At 38.9% G+C, this 18,376-nt stretch overlaps 1 protein-coding gene and 1 long non-coding RNA gene across 3 annotated transcripts; one reads left to right on the top strand and one right to left on the bottom strand.

The window, feature by feature from the left end:
• The first annotated feature begins 519 nt into the window (after nt 1–519).
• Nucleotides 520–1,530, top strand: LOC145627243 (uncharacterized). The gene is made up of 2 exons (XR_014111357.1): nt 520–1,030; nt 1,244–1,530. It is a non-coding gene; the product is annotated as an uncharacterized LOC145627243 (long non-coding RNA).
• Nucleotides 1,531–1,889: 359 nt separating this feature from the next.
• LOC145629299 (peptidyl-prolyl cis-trans isomerase CYP37, chloroplastic-like) lies at nt 1,890–11,274 on the bottom strand. Of its 2 annotated transcripts, none has more exons than XM_081681859.1 (12): nt 10,993–11,274; nt 9,825–10,073; nt 9,635–9,724; nt 7,984–8,079; nt 6,310–6,417; nt 5,546–5,595; nt 5,230–5,332; nt 4,638–4,691; nt 3,412–3,570; nt 3,203–3,325; nt 2,442–2,491; nt 1,890–2,328 (listed from the first exon to the last, which is right to left on the bottom strand). In XM_081681859.1, exons 1-12 carry the CDS (start codon nt 11,155–11,157, stop codon nt 2,208–2,210), a joined length of 1,368 nt encoding a protein of 455 aa, XP_081537985.1. In that variant the 5' UTR covers nt 11,158–11,274; the 3' UTR covers nt 1,890–2,207. The 2 variants fall into 2 exon arrangements, with proteins under 2 accessions (XP_081537985.1, XP_081537986.1); XM_081681860.1 differs by having other exon boundaries at nt 9,825–10,081; nt 10,993–11,127.
• Nucleotides 11,275–18,376: the final 7,102 nt, after the last annotated feature.

The following is an 18,376-nucleotide window of genomic DNA, read 5'->3' on the forward strand; positions in this document are numbered from 1 at the left end:
GAAAGTTAAAGTTGCACAAATATTTTTGCAAATGTTAGAGAATTTTGGTAAAAAAATAATATTAATGGTACTTGAAAAAAGCAAATGTTACTAACATTTCAAGTCACTAAAAATGACAAAAGTGGCTATCAATCGGGGAAAGAGGGAGTATCTGATAAAAATACCGAGCTTTTATCCTGGAGGCAGGCGCTCATAAGATGTTGTAGACTTGTAGTTAGCCTTGTACTCTTGTAGTAGTAGATAGTCCAAAACATAATTGTTCAAAATTTAACTAGAAAATGGCACACATTTGGAATCCAAATGAAATGTTTACATAGATTCTCAGTATATACCACAAAAGAACAAAACAAACTAGACAAAAAAAAAAGTCATGAAATTAACACTAGTAATAGTAAATTAAGTATAAAATAAAGTTCACATGCATGTAAGTAAATTGCATATAACAATTTCCAAAATCCACAACTTGATCATCATCAACCCCAACAAGAGAACAGAAATCAACCTAATCTGCAACGGTCATAAGTCACACAGTACATGCATCCAATAAGCAAATAACCAAATTTAATCTTACTTTATCTTCATAAATTAGAATCAAAACCAAGAATTACCATCTATAAATACCCCTTAACTTATATCACCAAATTTCACAATTTAACATACAAAACAAGTTGTATTTCATTTTTACCCATCATAATGGCAATAACCTTGATTAGCAAAAATAATCATAATGTTTTAGTTTTTGCTATAATTTTCGGTTTAATTGGAGCATATTATGGAAACATTAAGGTAGGAAATGGGCAATGCAATGGTGATTTGCAAGGGCTTATAACACAATGTGCAATATTTGTTCAAAAACCAGGTCCACCAATGGATCCATCTTCAGCATGTTGTAATGTGTTAAAAAATATTGATGTTGCATGCATGTGTACGCATATTACTTCACAGGTTGAGCAGCTCATTAGCATGCCTAAAGCTATGCACTGTCTTCAGAGTTGTGGCAAAACCATGGCTCACGGCTCCAAGTGCGGAAGTAAGTTTTAATTCACGTACTTTACCTCTGTTCAGATTTAGCTGTCATCTTACGTACTAGTTTCATATTATATTATCAATTTGATAATTGGTTTTGAACATAAGTTTTGTTTATTTATAACACGTGGTAACTTACTTCTGATTTAGCCGTCACGTCACTAGTTTATACGTACGTGCTAATTAATGTTTTTTTTTTTTGGCTTGTTTTTGGCAGGTTATACAGTTCCATAAGCATGAAATGAAGAGCATCTGATTCATCTTTGACATTTTGCTGTTGTAGCATCTTTCCATATGTTTTAGGCTTGTTATGGTAAATTTAACTAGTTTGTCGCAAGTTTGAGTAGTTACCCTAGTTAATTTTTCTTAGTATTTTGGAATTTTCTTTTAACCCTTTAGGTGTTAGTGTAATTAGTTTGTCGCTTCATATGTATGAACTTCAATTATCTCAGGTGTTATTGAGTTGGTTTTTATTACATCTTCAACGTCATTTCCCAAAATGCATATTAATTCTCCTTTGCACGTTAAACAAAATGAGTACTTAAACTGTGTGATGATAAGGGATACAATAGGTGCAGTGGTTTGATTAGGCTAATCCGGATCAACGGGTGTCTTAAATCTCTTAACAATGAATTTTCAGATGAGGGTGGTTTAGTAATAGCTGGTAAGATCATCTTAAGTTTGAATTTGGCTACATTGCCATGTGAGAAACGTTCATGCCTAAATTTGGACGATACAAGTCGCTATTGTAAGTGTACTTAAAAGAAGATACAGCAGAATGTGCTATGACCAAATTGCCTGCACCTGACTGAAGAGCTCACACAGGCCAAGAGTGCACGGCATTACAAACGAACCACGTCATATTTGACAAATAAGAGCCTGGATTAAGAATCTGAAAACCATGTTCAATTCAACAATCTTAGATACATAATTCAAACAATAAACCTAGACACTATACATAAGCCAGGTTGCTAATGAAGTATGAAATATGAGTTTTCCACCAGCAATGCCAGAAGGAATATGATCTTGAAGCTGAACATTGAGGTAATATCATTGTACAGATCTGGAATAATGAGCTAGGAAGTTTGTAGGCGTTTATAGTTCTCTATCAAGGTAAAAGAACGAATAGCATGCCGCAAATTTAAGAAATGCAATCAGAGCAGGGTCTAATGAGAGCACTTTCAAGTTGAATTTGGGTTACTTGGCAGTATGAGGCGATCTTGGCCTTCCACTAGCTTTGCAGATCTAATGATATCGCCAGTTTTGATTTGAGGAAGAATATCTCGCCCCACTATTGTGTAACTACACCATGATATACCGGTGACGAAAAAAATCAAAATCATATGAGAATGTTGAATGTAAAATAGTGATATAAAAGAAAAATACTAGAGTACAATAAAGCGTTAAAGACATACCCAAACACAGAGAATTGACCTTCATCAAATGACAGTCCTCCTAAGCCAGCCTGAAAAAGTGAAAGGGTCATAACGTATTCACATTATCATATTCTCTGTACCACTTAAATGATTATCGAATAATAATAGGTTATATATCCAAGAGGACACAAGGAAAATTCCTATCAAAAGAGCTAAAGAAAATTCCTACACTATATTACTTGGAAAAAGTTCCCTACTTTGGGTATATGCTAGTATGCTACCACCAAAACTACTTGGTGATGTATACACAGCGCCCTCTAATAAAGCACCTAAATTCAACCTACTCCACCTCCAACCCCCTTCCCTGAATGAGCTTTGAGCATGAGGCCTCAAGTTCTAGAGTGGAAGCTCTAACCAACTGAGCTCCCCTCACATGGTTGAAGATCGAATCTTACAATGGGAACAAAAGAACTTTTTTCAAATGCTGAGTGGTAATTTTGGGTCAGCAATGTGTCGTAGAAATCACCAATAGAATAGAAGTATGATATATTTTCTCAGCCTTATTGGAAACAAAAATGCTATCTTGAGCAAAATAGAAAGATGCTCTGCTAATTTAAGATAATGCCCACTTTTGTTTAGAAAACTACTGTGAGTCCTGTGACATTATTACTTGCATTATTAACTGTTCCAAATTAACATTAAACAGGAATTATTGGAATACTGGTAGCCATCATTTAGTAATACAGGCTATACAGCAGTGTAAAAATAAGGTAAGTTCAACAAGGTTGGGGTAGACTTACATTTCTCTTGTCATACAAATAAAAGAAAAACTGATTCGGCGATGAGTATTCCTCAGAAGAATCACTGTGAGCCATAACCACCGCTCCATAAACAGATAATGGCAAAACTGGCAGCTCACCATCCTGAAATGCAAAGAGAGATTATACATTGCAAAATGACATCAGCAGGCTTGGCAAGTTCTCAGATGGGAATGAAAATGAACACCAACCTGTACACTCAAAGTTGTCTTGTAGAGCGGCTCAAATTGCCCAGATGGCATTAATTCTAGAGGAACACTATAACCTTTGTTTGCGTCAAGTTTGTTGTCAGAGAGAACAGCTTGAGTGGTGCAATTTAGCTTTGTACCATCATATGTTCCATCCATTACCTGATAATTTTGTGTAAGTATGCCATTTTATACAAAAGAGTTAATCAACATAACTTGATCTTGTATAGAATGAAGAAAAGTTGGCAACCTCTTGATTCATTAACACACTTGATTGTTATTAGTTTGCCACATAATTTCATAAGGAAATCATTGGTATTTTAATGACAGCAATATAATTATTATACATGTGGCCATTGCTTAATAGTTAATTGCTCATCAAGGGTTAGCCAATGCAGTCTATGATACATATAAACCATTTGAGCCATTCAAAGAACAAAGAGCATAAGTAATCAAAACCACACTATTTCACAAGATCAAAATGTTCTTCCACCTCACAATCCCATGTAATTTCTTCAGGTAGAAAACTCAGTTTTCAGCAAATCAAGCATCTCACCAGCCTTTTTCAAAATACTCAGGGGCTCAGAGCCATGCTAACATTAACCCAAATAACCCTTTCCTAGGCAACCTCCAGGACCAAGCTCTCTTCAAGTAAACCTTGATGCTTCTCTCTGTCAGAACTTTCACTATGTAGGTATGGTGAAGTGTACAGAAAGTCAGCGGACCATTGGATACATAGTTTCCAGAGGGAATCCAGATTTCTCAGTGCTGAGTTGGAAGAACTCCTGTGCCTAAGTGCAGTAATTTTAAACGATGGTGCAGTGCTATCCATGCTTCAAATTGTAAAAACTTGGTGGAATAAAAAAAATGACTAATTAGATTGGTGGAGCCACAAAGGTATCCAAAATAAAAATCCTTTGCAAATCTTGGTTACCAAATTGGAAATATACAAATATAGGGCACAAAAGTAAAATTTAGCCTAACATCAAGAACCTTAACTGGAACTTCTTCCAAAATTAATTCCACCTAAATTTCTCTAACTTTTAGGTGACCTACTTTCCTCCAGAAAATGTAAAATTAATTTGTGTGCATACATATAAGTGATGTCATAATGAGACTTGAACACTGAGAATCCATTTCTCAAATTAATGATTTTAAACAGATGATGAACTCAATGTGCATAACAAAATTGAAATTTATCAAGGAAAAGTTTTGTTTAAGTACCTTACCAATTTAGCGAAATTCCCAGCAGTCAATGGTGCCGAATATCCATCTATTACAACCTGAATGCATGCAATATTGATAAGCTAAGTATGATAGTAACAAAAAGAAACAACTCACAAGCAAAGAATTTATTTACATGGCATAGAAGTGAAATTCTCAACTATTCAAATTGAAATCCTACGGTTCCTAATTCAACTATAAGCATTCTTTTTAGTACTTATGTGCAGGTGCTACATGATCTGTGCATGATATGTCCATATGATTATAGCCCCATAAAAAGAGGCAGATAATTATACAGAAGGCATTATAAATCGGATCCCTCAGAGAGCACCTGGAGTTTCAAACTTTAATAGATGCTTTCACCCTATATAAGTTTATAGTTCCTTTCACTGATCGAAGAATTGTGGGTTTCAAGAAGCTCAAAGGAAACAGTTTGAAGTGTACTGAATGGTAGATCAATTGTCTGGGTTTTAGGCGCAAACAAGTCCAAAAATGTTAAATGAGCAGAATACACGAATTAAACTAGATAATCAGGTTGAATTATTGGATTCTTATTAGTGCTTGCTTTACAATAGAGATTTATTACAGAATTAGTACCTGAATGGTGGCTGTATTTTTGGCTTCACCTCCAGCTTGAGGAGTAAACGTAGAACCATCACCTTTTTCAATAACAAATTCAACTGTTCCTCGCCCATTTAGCCTAAAGACCAAATATATCCAAGCACAGGTTTAATACAGAAGAGATCATAAAAGGCCAACTTTATATCCATTGCTTCAAAAGCAGCAGATCAAATTTAATTGTCACAAAATGAGTTCATTAATTAATTATCAGGAGCACTAATCAATAAAAATTCTTCCTCTTTCCTTCCACCAACAATGAAAAGAGCAAAAAGCTGACAAAAAGAAAACATGCCTTGGATACTGTGAGTATTGCTGAGGTAATAAAAACGATATTCCTGGAGCCTGTTGCAATCGAAACATGTTAAATTTATTTTTGCCATCTAGTTGAAGCCTCCCCATGGAAGCATAGAAATTACAGCTAATAATCAACTAAATTCAGAAGAAATATATAATACAGTCATTTTATGTGAAGGTGAGTACAGCAAAGAAAGCATGATGAGACCTCGCTCACTAAAGGCTATGGCATGCTTTTAATAGCATCTGTTGCACAATGAAACTACAAAGGTCAGTACTAGAACCCAAGCAGTGAAAAAGGTAACAACTAGCGGAAGAGCTTCTTTGAATCTTAAAAGCTTTTGATCTTGAAGCATTCGGAATTATAATATTGGATATTATGATTAATTTGAATTGCAATTTTCCAAGGGGCCAAGAAACAGAATAGAACAGAAGCTGTTTCTAGCTATATCATCTAATCATAAGCTTAGATCTCTACATATCTCAGCAAATTAAATAGACCCCTGTGATTTCTCTCATGAACCTAGGATGACTAAGTTTTTGGAATGCACTCAAGAGTATATAGCAGCTTTATTTACAGAAGTGACCTTTCAGTCAAACACTGTTATTTCTCACTTTCAAAGTTCTATGATTATATGAAAGAGCAAATGAGAAAACTTAAAAATGCATTCTCAGATGTAAAAAACTACTATATCATTATGTCACTCATTTGCTTAAATTTCATTTATATATAATAGAATAGTTATCAATATTCAATGATACCTGTAGCAGCTCCAATTCTGCAACTGTATCCAATGAAGATGCAAGGCCCACTGATACTCTATCAGCATCCTTTTCTTTTATGCAATCGAGAAGTGATCGCAAGCCACCCTACAAGAAAAAGCTGAAGAAAGTTGTAAAATAGTATTTACATGACATAAACTAGAAGAAGAAGCCAGCTTCAGAGTAATGGCTAGAGCATGGCCGTGCACCCCTGTTTGGACTGTGAGGACAAGAAACACAAATCTCTATTTCAGTGGACAACAAAGAAACAGCCATTCCCTGATGTTGTGCATACTGACCAAACACAACTACTAGCTACTCGATAATTTCATCTTTTGTAGCCACTTTTTAGATAGAAGAAAGTTCTCTTCTCTGTAATCTAGTTTTTCAAGTACTTTAAGTTGCTAAGTCTATTCTCAACACTTGTACACATACTCTTGGAAATTATTAACCTCTTCTTTTGCATCCTCTTTCAAAGGGTTACTATAATTTCTAATCTCTCCCCATTATTGTTAGTGTACATAATTGATTCCTTACATTCTTGTTATTATATAATCTTCTTTCTTTTTTCTTTAAGCGTCACAAGATTCATGTCTAGTAGTTCTTCATATTTAGTAGTGTTTTTACTAGCGATCATGTTTTCTAGGTTGTTTTTCCCCAGTAATCAAGTAATTTTTAGGAGGCAATTCGAAGGGAAAAAGAAGGGGGGGGGGGGGGGGAGATGATATGTGAAAATTGTTTGTGTGGCTGAGGATTGTTTTGTAGAATAGGAAGACTTGTTTCAATGACTTGTTTGTCATAGGTTTGGTCTTTATTACTTGATTAATAATATCCATGATGCAATCCGCGGAGGATTTGAATATATGTTAGGCATCTTCACTTGGCTCGAGGGGGTTAGATCTCATACTAAAATAACAACGATAGTTGGGGTTGATTAGGGTTTCAAGTCACGCTACAGATTTTAATCCATTGGCCCTGGATAGGAATGGGCTAGGTTGTTTCCTTACTTATTCACATTAGTCATGGGTAAGAATGAAGGGTGGTTGTTACAACTTACAAGTCATAGCATGTTAGTGGAGAGCCAATGCCCATAGATCTCTTTTGTTATATTATTTATCCTATTACAATCTCGTTCGTAGCTCTATCAACCAAAAGTGAAAATGACAGCAAAAACTCATACTCTCATAAGATGTATAATCTCTCATACTCTTATAGGTTGATCCAACCCTTCCTTACTTGCCTAATACTAGATAGGAGGCCTGAGATAGGTTTCTATTTCTTAGATAGGAGTGAAGACGAGCCTAATACTAGTTAGGAGGCCCGAGATAGGTTTCTGCTTCTTAGATAGGAGTGAAGACTGAAGACATGCCTATCACTCTCATGATTATAAATTCCCTTGAACACACACACATTTTTTTTCTCATCTTTTAATTTTCCAGGAGCTCAGGATGAGAATGTCAACATAACGTAATTTAAAACTAAAGAAAAAGCATTTAATTGGATTTAATATAGCATACAGACTACAGAGGTGTTATAGCATACCAAATATGCTGCCAAATTATGCTTAAGCAAGCACAAAGGTCAATAGAAACACAGAGCCAGCTTCAAGGTAATAAATAAGAAGAAAGCTGCTTACAAACATTGGAAAACATATCCTCAACATATATGACATACCTTCCCGTCAATCAAAGATGCATACAGAAGAGAACCCTTTTCCTTCGAATCAGCGGGCATACTACCCAAAATTGATTCCTTTTCATCTAGTGCTACCTGGCATGAAAGGTTAACAGGCTAAAAAGATCAAAGACAGTTCTATTTCTTTGACAAAGATGGGATAAATTTAAAGGTAAAGCAAGTATACATACAAAATTAAAAACATACTCAGAATAGAAGCCTAATTTTAATTGATTAAGATGCCGAGAGTTGTTGCAATGGAGAAGCAGAAACATAAACGTACAGTGCACTATGAAGGGAACAAGATATACACATAATGAGGCATAAATATCAGAGACCAAAACTGTATCATGTTATATATCAGAGAATTTTGCATGATGTGACAAATCTTTTCCTACTAGTTCAATGGGGCAATACAAGCACTTAAAGAAATAAATAATTCACATGCATAATTTATTTTTTAACAAGAGTTGAATAGATTAAATACCAAGTGGAAAAAAATCACTGTAATTTGTCATGATAGATGAAGAAATATCATCATATACTTCTTCCGTTTTTATTTAGTTTACGTGTCAACTAAAAAGAAATGGAGGTAGGATAATTCTTATTGAGTTAAACTTCAGTTTTTAAGGACATTTAATTACCTGATGCTACAATAAAGTAAATATATTTAAACTTCAGGCTGAATGAAGAAGGCACAGAGTTTCATCTGTCAAATTGAGTTATGTTATCACTGCTGGCTATTGTATTTATACATTTAATCTTTTGATTAGACCATGGATGCTAGCAAGATGAATAATATATATACATTGACATATACAATTCTACAATTTTAAATCATTTAAGACTTGATCCTGAAAATTTTAGAAAGATATCTAAATACTTCAACCCTAGTTTTACTCAATAGAGGAGGTCATGTTGGAGTACATAAACATCACCAAGTATGGAGTTCAATGAATACTGTTCGATTCAATTAGTATCCAGTGAGAATAAGAGTTGTTCATAAATAAATTACAACATACTCCCTCCGTTTTTAAATACTTGCTCCATTTCTATTTTTTGTGCTATTCATTTGTCCTACTTTGACTAATGTTTGTGATTTATACATAAGAAAAAATATATTCTTGTGGGTACTTGTTAGAACCATCTCAATGAATAGATTATTAATTTTCAATTGTTAGAATTTATACTTATTGATAATTAAAGATATTAGTGATCAAAGATTAGCATCGGCATGCGTGCCCAAGAGAAATGGAGCAAGTATTTAAAAACGGAGGGAGTAGTAGTTAGCCTCGGTTACAGAAAGCAAAATGCCACTATAGAAAATCAGTTATACTAGTAAGTGAGCTAGCTTGTAATAGCCTGAAATTTAAATATGTAATGCACGTAGTTCATGGATCCATTTAAGACAGATATTGAAGGTTTCTCTCTATTCAATTAAATTTTATTTCCTTCTACACTCTGAAATGAAATTCCAGATTCGAATGTTTGAATTATATCCTTGAGTAAGCCGATACTGACAATAGATCAGTACAGCTGTACAGAGCAGAAATAATCATAATTCTGCTTCATGTAATTATACTGCAGTGCATGTAAAATGTAAATGATACGCTACATAAATATTGTAGCTGCAAGGCATAAGAAAACAAACCTTCAATGCTTTTTTTACATTTCCTTCCATCGTTCCGTATGGTTTTCTTTGAGGGATTCTAAGCAAGTATGAGAGCTCCTCTAGTGATTCCTGGACAAGATAAAAATATTTGACAAAGGGGGGGAGACATGTCAAAGTAAGATAACAAGATAGTTCTCAGAGAACCATGTGAAATAATGTAAAGATCAACCTGTATTGTTTTCATGTTTGAGTTTGCTGGTATTGCCCTTCTTAATGCAAGTTCCCCAGTTCTAGGAACTTTAGTATCTGGAGAATAAAGCACAGCCTTTGCGGGAGGGACAGAGTAACCCCACTCAATAATAGGTAAAGGAGTTGAAATCTGAGCGACGAGAAGAACTGCAGCCAAGGTCCTTTGGAGTCCTTTCAGCCCATTCTTAACCATGGGGGTATAAGATGTACCATGCTGATCTGTTGATTCCTGCATGACTGAAGTTCCATTTATGAATTGGGATAACCACGAAAAGAACTGAACTCATTGTACTATACAAGGTTGATAGGAATCTGTAAAGCATTATATGAAAGATATACAGAACCAGCAAAGTTATATCAAATTATATTATCTTACTCATTCATTCAAACAATTGGCAATTGGCAATTGGCACTGTCTTGCTCAAACAATACATCACATAGTACTAAAAAAACCACCCACAACATGTAATTTCATACTAAATTCTATAAACGGACCAACTAGGCTATATGATAAAAGAACGCGCAACTATGCTAATTAACCTTAAATGAACATTGATCATAGCATAATGCACATCATTCTCCCACATATATAATCTAGACAAACATTTGTGTAAGACGGCCTTACCATCATAAGACCACTTTTGTGAGTCGAAGCAAGCATGTAACCCTATCCCTAATTCTAACTCCCCTTAGCCCAACCAACCCATGATCTTATGATGGTAAGAGTCTTATTTAGAAATTTGTATATAATCTAGCAGTCTAGCTAGTACTCTTTTCGTCAACAAATAATCTTCTCGCACTCCATTGAAGGATGGCCAAAAAAACACCTTCTTATCAATTATAAAAGAATGTTCACCACTAAATCCATGTAAAATAGAATCCTATACTTACTCTCTTACTCTCATACTCTTATCTCACTATACTTAATTCATCAATTTGCGTCTCCAAACCTAACAAAACGATTATTAAGATAAAAGAAAACAACACATCATACTCCCAATTGCATAACTCAATAGTGCACATCATGCTTCGGATGAATTTGTGCAGTAAACAACATTAACAAATTGAAAATAAGATATACAAATGAGAATTGAATGTACATTGACAAATTGAAGTAAAAAAAAAAGGGATTATCAGAAAGAACCAACCTTTAAGGAGTAATGGGTAGTTACGCGTCGAACAGTGGAAAGCTGGATTGTTTGAATTCGAGGGAAGAGGAAATGGCGGTGAAGGGGAGAAGTGAATTGGGAATTCATTGAAATTTTGGGAGATGAAGAGAGGAAGATTGGAGAAGATGATAATTGGGACGCCATTGAAGAACTGAGTTGGGGGAAGAAGAGGAGGGATAATGGCGCGTTACCTATAGCCTCATCTACTCAACGTTATCTCATCATCAACTCATCCGGCTTGGGTTACTTCTTACTTGTTTGGGTATTCATTTTTTATAATTTTTGTTCATTCCATCTCGAAGCCAAAAATATAACTCCGATAATTACTTATTACTCCCTCTGTTTTTAAATAGTCGTTTTATTTCTATTTTTTGCACTATTTATTTATTTATCTTAGTTTGACTAATGTTTGTGATTTATACATAAAGAAAAAAATATAGTCTTTTGGGTACTTGTTGGAATGATCTCAATAAATAGATTATTAATTTTCAATTGTTAGAATTTATACTTATTGATAATTAAAGATATTAGTGATCAAAGATTAGCATCGGCATGCGTGTCCAACAGAAATGGAGCAGGTATTTAAAAATGGAGGGAGTACGTGTAAAAATAGACATTATTTGTGAGACATAAAAAAATTAGATATTAGATATTACTCTGTATTATTTTGACAATCAATCTAGTATAGATTGCGTATAATTTGATAATACACTTTTGATTTTGTGGATTCTATAGAGTATCCATGCTAATGCACGATATATATCTTTGGTGAAAAAAATGGTAGATATTGGAGAAGTTAGAGAGAATGGATGGTTATTGCCGGTGGTAGACCTGTACAAAACTATCCGAGAATCCGAAAATCCGATAATCAGATTTGTAACCGGTCCAAATTTTTGGATATCCGATCCGAGTTTTCATTTCGGATCGGACATCCGATCCGAAAAAGCAGATATCGGATGCGGATTTGGATATTAATTTTCAAAATTTTGGATATCCGATATCCAAAAGATATCCGAAATATAAAGCCTAAAATAGTGAAATATATATAATTTTTTTAATTGTTCATATAAAAGTAACCCTGTATTTTTAACTTATTATATTATTCTTAATATATTTTGAAAATATTTATTACAAAATGACTACTAATTTGTTAAAATATACTTCCTCTGTTCTTTTTTACTTGACGTGTTTCTTTTATCACGCTTGACAATACAAAACTTTAGCGATCAATAATCTTAATTTTCCGTAAGTAAAAATTATAAAAGTTGTATATTATGATAGTATTTATTGAGACAAATTCAAAAAGATCCCACATGAATATATTTTTCCTTAGATATCATTCACAAAATACGGTCAAAAGAGAGGTAGTGAATAGTGTAAAAGTCAAAGCGGATCAAGTAAAAGAGAACGGAGGAAGTATTGTACAACTTAGTGATAAAAAAAAGGTAAAATTAGTGAAATTTAGAAAGTAATCATAACAATTTTACTTAATATTGGATAATGGATATCCGAAGCACCCGATTCGAAAATTTTGGATATTCGAGTGTTCAGATATCCGTTACGAAATGTGTGACCCAAAATCACATTTCGGATCAGATATCCGATCCGTGAACAGGCCTATAGGGTGGTTATTATTTAATTTTTTGTAAAGAAAATTGTTTAGGGTAAAAATACCCTAGACACGTGGACCAATGAGAGGAAGCCACGTGTCGAGCTCAGGATGGCCCACGTGGCTTAACATCCTCTTGACACTTGGCGCCCTCAGATACACTTCTGAAATGACGGCCTTTAAGGGCCCAAATCCCTAGAAGCGTCGTTTTACGGCGCAGCCCACTGAAAGTTAGGTCAAGTGACCTAGATAGGGGCACACTCTCCAAGGGCCCTATAAATAGGGAGATATTTCCCCACTTTGGGACACATTGAATCATTGATTACACCTGCATTCTCTCACATAAGAGAAAGACCTGAGCTTGGAATCCGAGCAGATACCCACCTAAATTTCCGTTCTCTTTATTCCCTTTCAAGTTACTAACTTGATCGCTGGAGGCGGAGCTCCACCCACCCGGAGTCTCCGTTATTTTGCAGGTACAGCCTAGCCGGATCAGACTTCGTGACGTAACTCTCCCAAGGGACAAAAACACCCAAAACATTTGGCGCCGTCTGTGGGGAGAGTACCTCGAAGATGGTTTAAGAGTCTGTACCCCTTAACCGTCTGGGCGATGACCCAGAAGTCTTTACAGACCAGGAGGATGAAGATCCCCAGGTCGAAACCTTTACAGCCGATGACGATTCTCTCAGAATCAAGCACATCCGGCCCAGAGAGACTCTAGAGCGGGGTGCCTCCCAGGCGGGTGCAAGTCGACCCCCTGGGCAGCCGGAAGGGGAAACCCATACGGCCTCAGGATCAGCACCTGTCACCCGAGACGAACTCATGAGGTTCATGACAAGTTTCAAGGGTGAAATTAAAGAGCTGATCACCCAGAGCCGGGCTGGCCCAAGTAGAGGTCAGTCGGCCAAGAAGGCTCCTCTGGAAAAGGGGAAGTTAGTTAAAGATCGGCAGCCAACTCCCCATCCAAAGGAGAAGGCAGCCGGGACCATTGATTGGTCCAAGATTCTTCTTCCTAAGAGGAATACTAATAACACCCGCCGGACTCAACAGCCGGTGGGAAGTAAAAAATCATCTCTTGATGCCCGGGAGATTATCAACCGAAAGAGAAATCAACAGTTGTCTTAATCGGCTTCTACGTCGAATTTTCCAGACAGCTTTAACAATACTTATGCGGGGAATGCACCTTCCTTGCATGAGAGTCAGACAGGCGGTAATACCGTCCACTCTGGCCCTCAGATGATCGGGGCTGCACCATATGTACCTACTCAGGTCTATGGTCAGTACCCGCCTTACTATATGCAGCCGGCTCTTTTCGGAGGTCAGGCGGCATATCACAATGTCCAGCCACTGGACTGGCAGCTTCGTCTGCTCCGCTTGGGTGAACAACCTTTTGCGTTCACCCGGGAGATAACCGAGGCGGCCCAGCCGGCCAAGGTTAAGAATGTATTGGTTGGTACCTATGATGGTACCACCAATCCGGAGGACCACCTCATGGCTTACACCAACCTCATGTACTTGCAGGGGTTGGATGATGCCACTTGGTGTCGTTGCTTCCCGGCTACATTGAAGGGCATTGCCCAACAATGGTTTGGTAATCTGCCAGGCGGGTCCATCGATAGTTTTAGGAAGCTTGCTTTCCTATTTGCTTCCAACTTCTCAATGAACATCCCTGCTAAGAAAACAAGCTTGGACTTGAGCACCATTAAGCAAGGGGGGAGAGAAGGGTTGCGCTCCTACGTCAAGCGGTTCAATCTGATTAGAATTCAGATTCAAGGACTGTCTGATGAGGTAGCTTTTACAGACTTTTTCAAAGGTCTGAGAGACGGGTCGACTTTTAAGTTCGACCTAGTCAGAAAAGGGGCTTTTACCTTACAGGCGGCTCTAAGAGAGGCGGAAAGCTACATTCAAGCTACTGACCTCTGCTCGCCTGGTAACCAGTCGGACTCCAAGAGGTCCGACAAGCAGAAAGACAGCCGGCCTGCCCAGCCGACCAAAAAGAAAGAAGAGAGCAAGAAGAGAAAAGAAATATGGGCGGTTAGTGATTCTGACCAACCGTCCCAGAAGAAGAAGAAAGAGTTTAAACCGTACGTCCCCAAGTACGAGTTTAACAAGGACAAAAAGTTCCATTCAATCAAGGAACAAAAATAAATTTTGTCAATACCATGAGGAAGTTGGCCATGACACCAACGACTGCTTCAGCCTTCAACGGGCGTTGGACCGTCTGGCTGACAAGGGAATGCTGAAGTCCTACATTTCTAAGTCCCCAGCCGGGGCAAATAAGAAGAATAAGGGCCAGTCCTCTAAGACTACCCCCCAGCCTGCTAGTAGCTCGGATACCGACAAGGAGTCGGTCTACACAGTAGCAGGCGGGTTCTCATGTGGTGGCCCTACCATCCGGGGCACCAAGAGCTATCTTCGAAAGATGGACAAAGATGATGATGGGCAGGCGTCTGCAAGCTCCTTCTTCCCGGATGTTCTGATCACCGAGAAGGATAGGGGCAGTGTTCGCCGCCCACATGATGACCCGGTCGTCATTGAATGTAAGGTTGCCAACCAACTGGTTGGACGGATCCTTATTGACACCGGCAGCTCATCAGACATCATCAGTCTTCGGTGCTTGCAAAAGCTGAAATACAATGACAGCAGCTTGCATCCGGTTACCCACCCCTTAGTTGGCTTTGGGGGTGGAATGGTTTACCCAGTCGGAAGGGTTGATCTACCCATCCGGCAAGGTGAGAAAGGAAAAGGGCGACACCTGGTCGTCAAGTTTTTGGTCGTTGAGGAGTTGACCGCCTACAACATTATCTTGGGCCGGCCAACCCTCAACGAATCCAAGGCTGTAATCATCCCTTCCCTCATGCTCATCAAGTATGAAGGGAATGACGGCTCTGTTGGTTCCTTGAATGGGGATCAGAAGACGGCCCGGGAGTGCTATCTCTCAGCCGTCAAAGATACCGTGGCCCAAGACGGGCAAGAACCAATAGACCTTGACAATGTCAAGGATGCTGATCCAGTACCAGCCCCACCAGCAGCCGGGAAGAAAAGAAAGGCACCTATGCTGGTGGAGGTTAAGAAAGAGAAAAAATAGCAATCACTGACCGGTGAACGGTCATATGAGCTCCGTCCCCAACCGGCTGGTGAACATATTGATATACCTCTGGACGACAGCCGTCCGGAGCGTACCGTGAAGGTTGGGACGGTTGCTTTTGCAAAGTTGGGTGCAGACTTGCACCTTCTGCTGAATGAATTCAAAGACATTTTTGCCTTTGAAGTGGAGGAGATGCCAGGCGTCAGCCCGGATCTTGTTGTCCACAAACTCGCCGTGGACCCTAAAAAGAAGCCCATCCGGCAAAAGAAAAGAAATCACGGCGAGGAGAGAAGTCAGGCGGTAGCTGCCGAAGTTAAAAAGCTGTTGGATGCTGGGTTCATTCGGCCATGTAATTTCCTCAACTGGGTGGCGAATGTTGTGCTTGTAAAGAAGTCGAATGGTACCTGGCGTATGTGTGTTGATTACACAGATCTCAACAAGGCATGTCCCAAGGATAGTTATCCGCTTCCTAAGATCGACATTCTGGTCGATTCGACAGCCGGGCATGCCTTGATGAGCTTTATGGATGCCTACTCCGGCTTCCATCAGATACCCCTGTGGAAGAAAGATCAAGAAAAGACGGCCTTCGTCACTGATCAGGGGCTATTCTGTTACACTGTGATGCCGTTTGGCTTGAAAAATGCGTCGGCTACGTTCCAACGGATGATTAATACGGTCTTTATTAATCAAATTGGGAGGAATGTAGAGGCATACATTGATGACATGATAGTCAAATCCAAGCAGCAGGCGGATCACCTTGCTGATCTCTGAGAAACCTTCACCACACTCAGGCGGCATAAGGTTATGTTAAATCCTAAGAAATGCGTCTTTGGTGTTGAGTCTGGGAAGTTTCTCGGATTCCTGATTGATCAAAGGGGGATAGAGGCTAACCCTGAGAAGATACAGGCGGTGATTGACATGAAGTCACCCCGCACTGTCAAGGAAGCACAGAGACTAACCGGTTGTCTGGCCGCCTTGGGGAGATTCCTCAGCCGGTCAGGTGACAAATGTCTTTACTTCTTCCAAGCAATCAGGAAGAAGACCAGATTTGAATGGGGGGATGATGCTGAGGCGGCCTTTCAACGGCTGAAAGAACACTTGAACTCTTTGCCAAGGCTTGTTAGCCCACTTCCTAGAGAGGTGTTATACATGTACCTAGTCGTTTCAGATCATGCCCTCAGTGTCGTTCTCTTTGCTGAGAGAGACGGTGTTCAGCTTCCGGTCTATTTCATTAGCCATGTTCTAAAAAATGCTGAGCTCCAGTACCCCATGGTAGAAAAATTTGGCCTTGCCCTGTATATGGATTTCAAGAAATTAAAACCTTATTTTCTGGCTCACCCGGTTGTAATCTACACCGACCAGCCCCTCAAGTGGCCAATGTCTACTTTGGAGTCATCCGGTAGAATGTTGAAATGGGCTATTGAAATGCAAAGTCTTGAAATCACTTTTGAACCTAGAAAGGCAGTGAAAGGTCAGGCGTTTGCCGACTTCATTGTTGAAATGACTCGACCGGTGCAACCGGATAACGTTGACCAAGTTTGGAAAGTGTATGTAGACGGAAGCTCAACGAAGAACGGCTGCGGTGCAGGAATTATATATGAGTCCCCTGAGGGGGACAAATTTGAATATGCACTACGGTTTAAGTTTCAAGCCTCAAACAATGAGGCGGAATATGAAGCCCTGCTAGTCGGAATCCGCATGTGTAAGGCAGCAGGGGCAACTAAAATTGACGCCTATTTTGATTCTCAATTGGTCGTCAGCCAGTATGAGGGAACATATGAGGCAACTCATCCGGCTATGATCAAATATCTTCAGGCAGTCAAAGAAGAGGCTGGGGCACTTGAGGAATTCCGTCTGAATCAAGTGCCTAGGTCAGATAACAACCAGGCGGATGCGTTGTCCAAATTGGCTTCATCCGCCTGCTGTGATACTCTTCGGTCGGTCTTTTGGGAAGTTCTTGAAAAGAGAAGCATATATGAAGAGCCCATTGGAATCTTAGACCGAAGCTCTACCTGGATGGATGGCATCCGGGCATATTTAGCAGACGGCAAGCTTCCTGATTCACCACAGGAGGCAGCCGTCATGAAAAAGCGAGCAGCAAACTTCGAGTTGAGAAACGGAGAACTCTTCAAGGCGGGTTTCCTCAAACCTCTATTGAAGTGTGTTACCCCAGAAAAGGGGAAAGAAGTTCTTGAAGAATTGCATGCTGGATACTGCGCCTCTCATATAGGCGGCAGGTCCCTAGCCGTCAAAGCCAGGCGGCATTACTTCTGGCCTACTCTTGAAGCAGACGCTAAAGAGTTAGTCAAAAGACGTGACAAGTGCCAAAGGTTTGGCCCTCTTATTCGCTGCCCGGCTACTGATCTGACGGCAATCCACAACCCAGTCCCATTCGCCAAATGGGGCATGGATATCTTAGGACCTTATACGCCTGATCTAGGCGGAAAGCGCTACATTTTGGTGGCTGTGGATTATTTCACCAAATGGGTAGAAGCTGAGCCGGTTAAGAACATCAAGACAAAGGATGTCATCTCTTTCATCTGGAAGAACATCATCACCCGGTTTGGGGTACCTATGTCTATGGTGTTTGATAATGGTCCTCAGTTTGAGACCCCCCAGCTCAAGACTTGGTTGGGAGATCAGGGTATCTCACACTGTTTTGCATC

Source organism: Chenopodium album, chromosome 4 (assembly GCF_948465745.1).
Source record: "Chenopodium album chromosome 4, dcCheAlbu1.1, whole genome shotgun sequence".
NCBI lineage: Eukaryota > Viridiplantae > Streptophyta > Magnoliopsida > Caryophyllales > Amaranthaceae > Chenopodium > Chenopodium album.

Excerpts from the sequence above, each read along its gene's own strand:
- LOC145629299 (XM_081681859.1), bottom strand. The coding sequence starts at position 11,157 with ATGGCGTCCCAATTATCATCTTCTCCAATCTTCCTCTCTTCATCTCCC. Across the intron at positions 4,692-5,229 it reads AAAATACAGCCACCATTCAG|GTTGTAATAGATGGATATTC; the intron begins GTACTAATTCTG and ends GCATGCATTCAG. Across the intron at positions 3,571-4,637 it reads CTGGGAATTTCGCTAAATTG|GTAATGGATGGAACATATGA; the intron begins GTAAGGTACTTA and ends CAAAATTATCAG.